This window comes from Cololabis saira, chromosome 5, assembly GCF_033807715.1.
Source record: "Cololabis saira isolate AMF1-May2022 chromosome 5, fColSai1.1, whole genome shotgun sequence".
NCBI lineage: Eukaryota > Metazoa > Chordata > Actinopteri > Beloniformes > Belonidae > Cololabis > Cololabis saira.
Window position 1 is genome coordinate 45,972,278 of NC_084591.1, and position 14,002 is coordinate 45,986,279.

The 14,002-nt window shown below is 38.0% G+C and overlaps 1 protein-coding gene across 2 annotated transcripts in view; it reads right to left on the reverse strand.

The window, feature by feature from the left end:
• Window positions 1-14,002, reverse strand: part of LOC133444465 (transcription initiation factor TFIID subunit 4-like) — a 38,921-nt gene that overhangs the window by 19,247 nt on the left and 5,672 nt on the right. The window contains exons 2-9 of one of the 2 annotated variants that reach the window (XM_061722274.1): window positions 10,246-10,406; window positions 9,057-9,140; window positions 6,756-6,944; window positions 6,521-6,643; window positions 5,373-5,462; window positions 5,074-5,268; window positions 3,549-3,624; window positions 986-1,091 (exon numbers count right to left, since the gene is read on the reverse strand). In XM_061722274.1, the coding sequence (XP_061578258.1) occupies window positions 986-1,091; window positions 3,549-3,624; window positions 5,074-5,268; window positions 5,373-5,462; window positions 6,521-6,643; window positions 6,756-6,944; window positions 9,057-9,140; window positions 10,246-10,406 (1,024 nt within the window). Of the gene's footprint in view, window positions 1-985; window positions 1,092-3,548; window positions 3,625-5,046; window positions 5,269-5,372; window positions 5,463-6,520; window positions 6,644-6,755; window positions 6,945-9,056; window positions 9,141-10,245; window positions 10,407-14,002 lie in introns of both variants that reach the window. The other variant, XM_061722273.1, reaches the window with a different exon arrangement.

The following is a 14,002-nucleotide window of genomic DNA, read 5'->3' on the forward strand; positions in this document are numbered from 1 at the left end:
TATAGTGCCCTCAGGTTTCTGCGTGTTCATGTCACTTTGTGCTAACTTAATCTGTGTTTTCCTGCCACGTTGATGTCATTGCTTGCTTAATTCATTTACTCCTAACCTGCCGTGAAAGGCTGCAGCTCCACCTGTGCTCGTTCAACTGTTTCTTCTTCATTCTAAAATTGGACCATAATCGGGGTTCCCACTCTTTCCCTGAAATCATTTTCCAGAAAACTTCATTTCAAGGACATTTGACCTTTTTTTTCCCTCATTTTCCATATTTTCCAGGACGCGTGGGAACCCTGCTTAATGCAGCACCTGATTTCATCTTCTGCTTGAAAACTAAGAAATGTTCTTATTTCTGTAGCTCCCAAATTCAACATTGCAACATGATTTAGAGTGGGTGACGAAGAAAAATCATGCATGGCGCAGAGAAAAGTTTCCTCTGCTTTCTTTCTTTCTGCATCCCAATAAATATTCTGACCACATACTTCAGAACGTTGTTAGAAATTGTCACTCGGTTACAGAACAGGGTATGTCCCTTATGTATACAACTGCTCTCTCCTTTTTCTCCACATTTGTTTTGCAGCCAGGGAGGTGGAAAATAAGAGGGGATCAGATTTTGTGCCTTTCCAGCTCTTACCAGGGGAAAAAAGGAAATGTTCCCCAGAGAGAAGTCCCTACTTATAGTTTCCCACTATGACACAGATGCCAATAAGCTCAAAGCTGAAGTATAAACCGGACTTTAAAAGAAGCAATTTTCCATTCTCACTCAAGATTACGTTGTTTAATTTTTTGGGTCCCTTACAAATGTTTACACTCCTAATACTAATAGACCTAATAATAGACCTAGAGTTGTTTGAATTCCGGTTTTCCCATTAATAAAAATAATGGACTAAATAAATATATAGATAATTCCAGATGGCAATTTCTGCATTTCCTAATTTTTTTCCTGCTCCTTTTCTCACCACGCCAGCATGTTTAGAGAGATAAAACTCACCTGAAGGTCCCGCCCCCCGGGTCGCTCAGTTTCTTCTGATTGGCTTGAGCTGCCAGGTTCATGGGACTTTTGCCGATTATGGTTGCAGGTCCTCGTATAAATGTAGCTGAAAAAAAAAAAAAAAAACAACACATTTGATTGTGATGTGGGATCAGCATCTCTGGTGAAGATCTGATTACATTCCCTGAGCAAAACAGCACCTCCCAGTGGTCAGTCACTGCCATTACAGCTCCACATACAGTATTTACACCTGGACTACTTCACACCTTTACTTCAGTTTACTTCAAATACTGATCTATTATCAAGAAACCAAATTAAACCTTTAATTAGTCGCCTTTCGTATATTTGCAAAATTCTCTCTCAGAGTTATGATTAAGTACTTGAAAAGCGATACATGCCAGTGGCCACGGTTACATGATGTTTTTTAATTCGGAATTAATTATTCCGAATTAAATAATTCAGAATTAAACTATTTTCCTTCGAGTTTACATGGAAATAGTAATTCTGAATTGAGGTTTACATGGAAAACACGTTTGATCGGTTTTATCCAATTCCACTTAAGGTCTGGGGGTTGGGGTTATATTAATTTTTTGTTTAGTTTATCCTGTTTTATTATCTAATTGTTTTATCTCAATGTTATATTTTAACGTTTTAGTCATTATTTATGGTCTATTTTATACATTCTATTTTTGTATTCTCTCAGTTTTTAATGTCTTGCTTTCTAGACCTACTTTTAGGATGTTATGTTATACTTTTAAACTCTTTTAGCATGTATTTTAACTTCATAGCCTATCTTGGCTGCCCTTTATGAGTCTGGCTCTATACGGCTGTCTCATACATGGTCAAACTAAATATTGTACAGAAAAGATATTATGGATCCGCTTGGTTCTCCAGCGATATGAATATGAAATCAAACTAATCCGATTATAAATGGTGAGTGGGGCAGTTGTGTTTCATCAACTTTATTTCAGGAGTTCCTTCTGCAGTGATTATTTTATTAAACCACTGCAGAACTAAATGCATTATTACGGTCAGCAGTTATTTAACCCCACGGATGGATTAGGGTGCTTCGTGTTTCAGAAGGCTCAAATTATTGGTCTGCATCAAGAACTGTCCATGAAACTAATAGAATCTGGAAGGAAAGGGGTTAAGCATCATGTTTGATGAAGAAATGTGGTCAGAAACATGTCTTAGATCACTGGTTCAAATGAAAGAGTTTACTTAAAACCAAGTGATCGTATTTACCTTCTTTGTAAAGGCCTCGAGATGACTTTGGTTGTGAAATTTCACTCAACTGAAGTGAAGTGAAATTGGAAGGGGAGGGTGTTAGCTGGGTCACATATACCCTTGATCTGATTTATCTCTCACATGATCTGCTGAAATCCAGTCCAAGGAAATCAGAAGCAGAAATCTCAGCAATGATTAACGGTGAGAGTAAGAGCATTTCCACATGCGCAAAATGAGAAGAACCTCAGGAACTGTGACTAAACAAGACACTTCCAACAGATTTTCAAGTCTCTGTTCTACGACGGAGTATTAGGGCCAAATTAAGACAAAAAAAAATTGGAAATTACAAGAATAAAGTCGTAACATTGCGAGAATAAAGGTGTAACATTAGGAGAATAAAGTCGAGTGTACGAGAATAAAGTGTTACGAGTTACGAGAATATAGTCGTAACATTACGAGAATATAATTTATGAGAACTCTAACAGGAAGAGCTTCTTCTCCCTGTGTTAAATTTAAGAATATTGAGCATCTTGTGAAGTTATATTTATATATTTATAATATATTTAATATTACGACTTTATTGTCGTAATATTACGACTTTATTCTCATAATATTACTACTTTATTCTCATATTATTATGACTTTAGTCGTAATTTCCATTTTTTTTGGTCTTAGTTTGGCCCTAATACTCCGTCGTACTGTTCATCAACGCAGCAACAAAATGAAATAAAAACAAACTGCAAATGGCGATGGGGTTGAGAAACCAATCTGCATTATTACCCTCAGACTCGTGCTCGGTTCCAGAACAAACTTGTTTCTGCTCCTTTGGTGTGAAATTTATTTCTGTAGAATTCTTTATTTATATATTTAAATTGTGGTTATCTACATAGACCAAGGGTGACGGGGCTTTTTCTGTTTTAGCCCCTCGCTTATGGAATGACCTGCCGGAAGAGATCAGGGTAGCTAACACATTGTCTTCTCTTAAGTCACTTTTGAAAACTCACTATTTTAGACTTGCGTTTCACTGACTGTATTATTTGTCTGTTTTTATTATCTCTCAATTGTGTCTTATCTTAATATTGCACTAATTGTTTGTTTCCTGTTTTTAAAGCACTTTGTGACTTGTTTTTGAAAAGCGCTTTATAAATAAAGGTATTATTATTATTATTATTATTATTATTATAATAGACACTTTGAAACATTTAATACTTTCCTGTACACACAAAAATGAGCTGTACATGTTAAGAAGCCAGAAGCACCTTCCGTGTGTGAACGTTACAACAGGGATGTAGAAAAGTGTCTCAAGCACATCCTGGGTTCCAACACCTGGACTCACCTTGATGTCTGAGCGGCTGACCGATGACGACGGGGGAGCGAGTCTGCACAGACTGGACTCCTGGTCTGGCCACGGCCTGCAGGGAACACCACATCACAGATTAAACTGCTGTTCATATGAAGAGTTCATTTACACCAGACTCTCAACAACGTTAAATTGAGGATTGTTCAGATGTCTTTAGAAACTTTTATACAACAGGTTTCAATCTGACAGCCCATCCTTTTTCCCTCAGAGCGAGAAAGTTTCTGATATCAGCTACTTTTCTGCCTGTTCTTGATTACAGCGATGTTGTGTTTAAGTTGTCTACTGTCCTTGACTCCGGTACCACTGAGCTCTACAGTTCATAACTGGTTGGAGCGTCCCACTCACCACTGGGAATTGTATGCTAAAGCTGGCTTGCCTTCTCTGAACGTAAGACGATTTACACACTGGATGACTCTGATTTATAAGGCTCTTCTTGGCTCGGTTCCTGGTTATTTATGCTTATTTCTTCAGAGAACTAAAAGCCATTATGCTTTAAGATCAAATGACAGGGTTCATACACATTTTAACCAACAAATTTCCATGATTTTCCCATGACTTGGCAGGAAGTTTCCATGACTATACATGACCTCTAAAACATCAATGTATGAATGAAATATAGGAATAAAACTATGTAAAAAGTCACTAGGGTGGAGATCTAATGACAATTATGGTTTTATACAAAATAAACATTTGTTTAAACTAACACTGATATACCAGCACTATGTTGTAGTATATGTTGTATATGTTTTTAGTAATCTAATATAACTGTAATAACTGTAATAACTGTTGGAAAATGTGGTCACTCGATCTGATCTGCATGATGCGCAAGATGCTCGGCACGTTACGCGTAAATATTTATTGATCAAAATTTAAATCTACCTTATAGGCTGTTATTACTAAATGTTATTAAGTAAGAAAAACAAATTCCAGGACTTTTCCAAAACTTTTGGGGTGAACTTATTTTTCCAAAACTTTCCAGGCCTTGAAAATGACATTTTCAAATTCCATGACTTTTCCAGGTTTTTTCAAAACGTACGAACCCTGAAATTACATTTTGCACTTGGCTGTTCCTCGTGTTTGGACTGATTTGGGAAAAAAAGCTTTTAGTTTCTCTGCACCCTCTGCTTGGAATATCCTCCAATCTGAACTGAAAATATCTGAACTTATTTCACTTGAAGCCTTTCGCTCTATTCTAAAAGACTGACAACGGGAATACTTTCAGGCAGTGCCTGTGTTTTTAAATTATTACTGTTGTAATAGTTGTTGTTTTTTTTCCTACATGTTACTGAAGACACCACTACTGCACTTTATTTGCTAAAACCGTTTGCACTCTCATTTTAATGTTTATTTAGTGATTGCTGTTATTAGTGTGTTATTTGTGAACGTGTTGCTGCTCCTTCCTTGGCCGGGTCCCCCTGGTGAAGGAATATTGATCTCAATGGGTCTTTTAAGTGGTTAAATAAAAGGTGTAAACCTGTGCAGATGTGGATCCTGCTCGTACCAGGGATGCGTTTGCGATGGGCGTAGTGAGGCGGACGGTGCTGCCTGCCGGGGTGACGGGCAGCCGCGGTCTGACGGTGGGGGAGCCGGCAGAGCCGGGGCTGGGGACCGGAGGAACGGCAGAGACGGCGGGCGAGGCGGTGGTCAGAGACTGCTGGCTGTTCAGCAGAGTCTGACGCAAGGCGGGGAGGCTTTTCTGTGGAAATAAACTGCTTTTCATTTGCAGAAGTAAGTCGGAGTCCAACATGTCAAAAGTATTAAGAGTTCTAGCGACAGCAGTCGTACTGTAGCTGCAGATACCTTGAGGAAGGGGATGAGGTAGGGCTGCGGAGAGGATTTCAGTTCAGCCTGCAGTCGGGAGGTGAACTCTTCTGGCTCAATCTTTGCATCCTGAACACAAAAACAAACCCATGAACGCCTGAAGACATAAAGGCACAAGGACATGAGAACACAAGGAAAGGAATAGGACTGCACTGATTCGTCGACGTTGTCGACAAAAATCGATAAGCAGAATTGTCGACAATGAATTCCATTGTCAACAATTGTCTCCAGACGTGTTTTTCCAACGGAGTGAGGCGTCTCACTTCGATACAATCTCTGCAGAGAGTCGCGCAGCACGATAGCATTTCAGCAGCTGCTGGTAATAAAACTTAAAAAAGTTTGGGAGCATTTTGTCCTCGATACGGTGAATAAAAAGATTACTTGCAAGGTTTGCAAAGCAGACCTTACTTTTCACGGGAGCACGTCGGTAACGCATTTGAAGAGAAAGCACGTCGGAGTGCTTAACCAAACGGACTCGCCTTGGTAAGATATTAAGCGTATTTTCATTTGTTTAATTAATTTGTTTCGTTCGTTAACTTTGTTTATTTCATGTTATTTATTAGTATTATTTGAACCACTCACAGCTACTCTCGTTGCTATAACCTCAATCATAATTGATGCGGCGTGAAAGGTGAAAAAGCTTGTGCAATGACGATAATGATGGATTTGCATCTAACTTTCAGTCAGGTCTCTATGAACTGTCAATTATCCATCAAACTCCACAATGATCATGTTAACATTAAATCAGATAGATTTGTCTGGACTTTTCTCTTGTGGGACGGGTGAAAACACTAAATCAATGCATCTCTATCATCGTCCAGCATGAATGGATGCGGGCGGGAGCAGGATAAAGAAAACAGTCCCGCTATATCAGGGCTCTAGTACCATCTTTCTTGTGTTTATTATCATTTGCTACATAATTAAAGCAACATCATACTAAATTTAAAAAAAAATAACGAATTATCCGATTAGTCGACTAATGGTTTCAATAGTCGGTGACTAGTTGACTATTAAAATAGTCGTTAGTTGCAGCCCTACTGAAGACATAAAGGCACAAGGACATGAGAACACAAGGAAAGGAACAGGCAACGGTCTTTTTCAGCAATGAACAAAAAAGAGCATCTTACAAGCAGGTCCTGCACCAGGGCCTTCACATTCTTGGAGGTCTCTGGGGAAGGGGAATTGTGGGAAGCCAGCTTGATGAGTGTAGCAAGGAAATTCTTGCATTTTTTCACGTTTTCTTGCATCTCCTGTTGGGAATAAAGAAAAAACAATAAAACACACACACTTGGGAATAATCTGCAGTCACTTTGAGAACATTTGCTCCTCCTGCCGTTAGTGGTGTGAGATGCTTGAGCCAACCTGTGAGACCACGTTGACTCTGGTGATGGGCGAGGCGGCCGGGGGGGTGGTGGTGGTGGGGAGGGGGGTGGACGGCATGCCGGCAGGCTTGGCTAGAGGCGTGTCCCCTGCTGTGATCACCGACGGGCTCTTCTGAGGAGGTGTCATCTTCACAGACACTGCTGTGGTGCCAGGGGCCACAGTGAGGGCCTTCAGGAGAGAGAGAGAGAGAGAGAGAGAGAGAGGAACAACGTTAGAAGAGCCCTTCTATACAGTCCACACCTGCTAATTAGGAATGTAACAATATATAGTGCCACAAAATTCTGCGATACAAAAACGTCATGATACGTGTCGTGGAGGTGACAAACTGTATCGCAATATTGGGTTATTAATATTAATCTATTGTGTTGACTAGAAACGCGCATCTGACCGTGCGTGACGACCGCGCCTCGACCCGCGGACCAAAATCTTCCTCCGCTCAGAAGAAACTACCGTATTTTCTGGACTATAAGCCGCACCTGTATATAAGCCGCATCCGCTCTATTTAAAAAAAAAGATATGCAAGCCGCAAATATTTATGTTGTTAGATTAGATATTTACTACATGTACAGAAGGATTTTGAACTGTAAATGATGTACATGTTTGTACCTAAATAGATCCTTTCCTAACAGTGTCTTTTAACACGGCAGCAACTTTGCTGATTAAAACAGGACAGAACCAAGAGAAAATAACTGGTATTTATTTATCTATTTATCTGTTTGAAATCTGCTTCTACTTCTATCTGCTAAAGAAGAAGTAGTGTATTATTCTGTGCATTAATTTTGTCTTAGTTTTGATTCTAATTCCGGTTAGCACTCCCCCTAGCGGTGGAAGAAAAATCCACAGAATAGACACACCTTTGTATAAGCTGCATGGTTCAAAACCTATGAAAAAAGTAGCGGCTTATAGTCCAGAAAATACGGTAGTACTGTTTTGGTCCCGATCACGGGACTCTTGCAGGGTTTTGAGCTCTGAACTTTTACTGATGTAAGGCTGGTGTAGAGTTAAGCCTTACCTTATTAAATTAAACCTTTTTGGGGTCGTGAGTAGGATAAACACGGGGACAACTTCTGCTGAGTTCCAGTGTACTTTAATGTCCCTCAACAGTGTAGGATTTTAGAACATCAACACAGCACCTAGTGCCGTACTGTGGCGTATCACTCCGCCCAATCTAAAACAGACTAATCACTACAGATAAACTGACTAGTGTCATTATAGTCCCTGATTTACATCACAATATAAAGAATAGATTTATAAAATAATGAACCCTGAATTACCAAAATAACCTTAACTAAAATAAATCTCCTCTTACACTTATAAGGTGAGCATGAATAAATCTTTTTTAGGATGTAAAAATGTATTTATTTATTTACTTTTATTTAATTTTAGTTAAATTTCTGGAAAAGAAAAAAGTCAAGTCATACATAACAGAAACTATTCAGTTTGTGGCTAAATATTTGTACTTGTATGAAACTGAAGATGCATAATGGAAACCTGACATTTACTTTTAGTTCAGTTTGTGGAAAATGGTTGGCCTGGCTTTCTCTTTAAAACTTAAACAGTTATAAAGCATTACAAACTGGAACAATAGGACAAACGCACAGCATTGTTTTGTATTTTGTGTCTTTCAAATAAAAGACAATTTTTTCCAGTCATATGTTCCTCATTCAAGGTTGTTAAAAAAAATACTGCTATAATATGATTATCGTGACCTCAATATCGTGTATCGTACCGTATCGTGAGATTAGTGTATTGTTACACCTCTACTGCTAAAGTATGGTGACTTTCTAATTTTTAAGAAAAGAAAATTTAAATTATGATTTTGGTCCAGCTTTGATTGGAATTTCAAAATATATGTTAACATTACAGTCCGACTGAAATTGCACTCAATCAATATCTCAGAGTAGAACGAACACACCCAGATAATGCAATTTAGTGGAGACCTAAAACATGAAGACAACCTAAAAGCATCACACTGTCACTAAACATTCTCTCAACAAACAAGGGGATTAAGTAACCAAACATATTCAATTAGATGTTTGACTTATCGCTCCTCTGTCCTTGCTGGAAGCCATGTTGTACTGACTGAAATTCACAAGCATACAGTGTTTGAATGGCTTAATGTGATTGGCTCATGAGTAAATCATCATGACAAACCGGGGGTTGGCCAGAGCAGAAACCCGAGGTGACAGATAACACGCATTGCGTGTATATTGCTTGATATTAGCGGGATCCAATCTAAATAAAGCCTACTAATGAGAAGGCACGCGTGTGTAAGCCCACCTGGACAGCAGTGGTGGAGGGAGACTGGACCATCCGGGGCTGAGTGGGGGACGCCAGGCGAACAGTCTGAGCGGGGCCCGGCGCCTGCACACAAGAGGAAAGGAAATGTTCAGGAAACACACACTCACACTGCAGAACAAGCTCACCTGACTCACATTTGGGTTTCTGGACTTTATAGTCGTTGTTTCCTTTGAACATAATGAAGCCGTTTCTGAATGTTAGTGGTTGGCGTCATTAAATCTAAAAATAGTTTAATTCTGAATTATTTAATTCGGAATAATCAATTCCGAATTTAAAAACATTAATATAACCGTGGCCAATGAATCAATGAATGAATGAATTATCTTGATTCATTGGTCCATTTAAGTTACAGTGCACAAGCTCTGCTGCTGTACGAGCTCATCTATGTCTGACTGACAGTCAGGAGGGCAACACTTTCAACAGCTTTCACAACAAGAACTTTCAAACCTTCTAGGCCTGGGCGATATGGACCAAAAGTCATATCTGGATATTTTCTAGCTGAATGGCGATACTCGATATATATCGATATTTTTTCTGTGCCATAATTAGGGTTTCACCCAAAGCATTATAGCATAGCATCTCTGTTAGCTTCATTTTTTTCTGAGGCAAACCTTTAAAAAAACAGTCAGTTTTAATACAAAGCCTCGTGCCAAATGTCACACAGGTTCCTTTATTAACAGAGGTCTGCACAATATCAAAATGTATAAAACAAATGAAATAAAAATAAACTGCCTGCATATATAGAATAAAAATGCTTCTTGAATAAAATAAAACAAATATCCCTTTCCTGCATAACAATTAAATTAAAATACCCTGTGCAATTAATACAATGTAGACAGTAACAGGCAGAATTTTCCACTGAGGTTGACAGTTGTGCAAATAACAAAACATTTGTGCAAATCTCAAATAAAACATTCAAGTCAATTAAAGTCATTTTTCTTTTTTTAATAATCGATATAAACGATATTGTCTCGTACCATATCGCGTTTGAAAATATATCGATATATATTAAAATCTCGATATATCGCCCAGCCCTAAAACCTTCCTTGCTTTTTATTGGCTAAATTGAATTGGACAGACAGCCTTTACACGGGCCTGTAAACAGAGCTGTGACAGGAAGCAGCTTTCCTCGTGTTTCCAGACCTACCGGTCCTGGAACCAGACTCACCGTGGTGGCCGTGCTGACCCGGATGGTGGTGGCAGCCGTGGGGGTGGCGGGTCTCTGGGCCACCCCCGCCTGGCCCTGCTGCGTCTTGGCCTGAGCCTGAGCCAGGAACTGCTGCGGGACCATGACCAGCTGACCCGTCTCTGTCCGGACCAGGACCATTCCTGCAGGGAGAGGACGAGGAGGAGCATGTAAGTGATCTCACTCTGATGACGTTGGTTCAGAATGAAATGTTTGTGATATTGAGGACAATTTCAGCTGTGAAACCCCAACCCCGCTGGAAATAAGAGCATCTGTATCAGCGAGCATTTGTGGGTCAATGATATGACGCCTATATTTTCTGAAAAACAGATTTTTTTTTTCAATTCAAAAAAGGTTTAAATGGATAAAAAAAATACCATATACAGGACTGTCTCAGAAAATTTGAATATTGTGATTTTCTGTAATGCAATTACAAAAACGTCATACATTCTGGATTCATTACAAATCAACTGAAATATTGCAAGCCTTTTATTATTTTAATATTGCTGATCATGGCTTACAGTTTAAGAAAACTCAAATCTCCTATCTCAAAAAAGGGTTAGGGTTAGAATATTCTGGGAATCTTAATCTTAAACTGTAAGCCATAATCAGCAATATTAAAATAATAAAAGGCTTCCAATATTTCAGTTGATTTGTAATGAATCCAGAATGTATGACATTTTTGTTTTTTTAAATTGCATTACAGAAAATAAAGAACTTTGTCACAATATTCTAATGTTCTGAGACAGTCCTGTATATGAACTACCTGTCCCACATATGGACTCACTTGAATTTTACAAAAAATACTAGTTATTTGGGATTTTGTTGTTGTTTTAAGCGTCAAAATGTCATGTGGTGCAACCGTCCGACCACGACTCTTGTTTTGAAAACTTTTTTTGAAATAACTCTAATGTTTTTAAATCAATCTTCTTCTCTATCTGACATGATTTCCGAAATGTCTTGTAGTGTGCAAGATTGTAATACATTTGTATTTATATTTCCATCATAATATACAAACAAAGTTTGACTGATTATGTCCATTTTATGAAATATCATGTGGCGCGACCGTTAAAAAAAACCAAAAAAACAAAAAAAAAAAAAATTTATAATACTGAAAACTTGTTAAAAAAAAGATGTCAAGATGTTAAGGAAATTAATTTATTTTAATATGAATCATGGTTGCACCACATGACCTTTTTTAAGGCTAGTGCCAATTCATCTTGACAAATCTTGAAATCACTTAATTTAAAATGTTTATATGAATTTATGTGTACACAACATTCTTAATGTTTGAACTACTGCAATAGATATTCTTTTTTTTATTATTTTAAAATTGACCTGTTGAAAATCCTTATTCGTCATTGACCCTTATATAAACATGTATCATTTAATACAGTGTAATTTTTAAGGTTTGAGTCCCAATTTATCTTTGTAGCTCTGAAGGTTCACAGGAAGCAACACAAAACTGTCTTACAACGTCCTGTTTTTGAATCACCAAGATGAGGAAACAGGACCCCTTTGAATAACCGGAATTTGCTCATTACTCCTTTTAAAACCCGAAACAGCAACACGCAAGTTGTTGGATGGAGCTGGCTATGTAACATTAAAATTGATGTGATTTTAAGAGGATGGCACAGGAAAATTGCAACATGCTATTTATGCAGGACAAAAGAGACACACATGTTGCTGAAAATAACACGAGCAAACAGCATTGAGTATTTAAGAACCCCTCACAGGATAAAGCCCAAGTTTAGCAGGTCTAAAGGAAACGGGAAGGCGTCACACGAACAAAATACTCTGCATTTGTTGTCGTCTGTATTTTCTGGAAATGAGAAATTTTCAGAGAAAGATGCATCAATGATGGACAAACTCTTGTCTTATATAAGATTCCGTGTCTGCTAAAAGAAGTGCAGGCAGTTGTCTTTAAGACAGACATTTGGACCAACCAATTTATTCAAGTCCTTTTTTCAATAAATAAAAATGACATTTATATTTTGATAAATGTCATTTTATTTTACATATTTCTGGCAGCAATTTATATTTCCTGGATTGATTTACTCAATTTATTCTTCATTTGATGTTAATTTAAAAAAAAACTGTTTAATTTGTTACTGTAAAAGTATATAAATAAAATACTGAGATGTTACTTTGTAGTGAGAAAAGTTTCATTGTGAGCTGTCGCAACAGAAAAGATGTAATTGTACTGAGTTGATATCAACCTGCTCATGCTGATCTGATCATGTTAAATCTGTAATATCAAGATGATTCACGATGAGCACTTTTATTTCCGTAAAAAAAAAAAAAAAAGATGGAAAAACATCCAGCCAGGTTTGTCTGCGTGAGAGCAGTGATGATCACACACACACACACACACACACACACACACACACACACACACACACACACACACACACACACACACACACACACACACACACACACACACACACACACACACACACACACACACACACACACACACACACACACACACACACACACACACACACACACACACACACACACACACACACACACACACACACACACACTGAATAAAAGTCTGAACATATGGAATGAAGTTTGACGTCACCAAGTCTCTCGCACCATCTTGTTTTTTCTATGGGTATCGTATTATTTTGTATGGATGTATATTGTTCCTAAACATTGAAGACGTCATTGACTGTGTTTCCAGCATCAATAGACCTTTTAAAACCCGAATATTGGCAATAACCCGGTTTTGCACGGCCATGTAAACACCAATAACCCCTTTGAATAACCAGAATTTACTCATTACTCCTTTTAAAACCCGAATATTCGGCCATGTAAACACCAACAACCCCTTTGAATAACCCGAATTTGCTCATATTCGGGTTTTTAAAACCCGATTAGGACCCCTGGTTTACTCCTTTAAAACCTGAATATTCGGTCATGTAAACGCCAAACGGAATATCCCCATCAAACGGAACAGGAATTGGTTTTCTGCACATGCTCTGTTCACAAGGAATCCTGGTCTTTTTTTTGTCCAGGAAGTTCTTATAAACACGGAGAAACACAAGGCCAGGAGGAGACTAATCACTTCATAAATGTAATGAAGGATATGAACATTTCTGCATTTGTAGACGGTAGAAAGTACCGGGATAGAAGATTTACAAGAAGGTGAGCGAAAAGTTGCGCGAAGCAGCATTTGTTTTGAATTTGGATACAGGAAGAAGAAGCAGAAATGACGGTAATTGCATCATCACGTTCTCCAAGCGTAACTGGTTTGATCCAGATATCCCAAATGATTAATTACCATGTAAACAGAATATTCCGAATGTTTCAGTAACCGGAATATTAGCAATAACCTGAATTTTGACTGCACGTAAACGTAGTCATTACCACCCTGGCAGATGCATGTACAGGCCCCAATAATACTGGCAGTCATTCTCAGTTCAATTCCACTGATGAAGAAGACAACCCAGCTGTCACCCATCCCTTATACAGTCTATGGTCGTCATTCGTACTTGCACGTTGAACACGGTTCAAATACAACTTCCGGTTTTCAAAATAATATTTTAAGACATAATAATCAGACAAAAGTAAAGTCTTATTTTGAAATCCAGAAGATGTATTTGAGCTGTATTTGAACCATAAATTCAGACTTCATGATGAATGGCTTGCCATTTATATACATAGTTTATATATATATATATATATATATATATATTATACACATATATAAAAAAAAAAATATGTG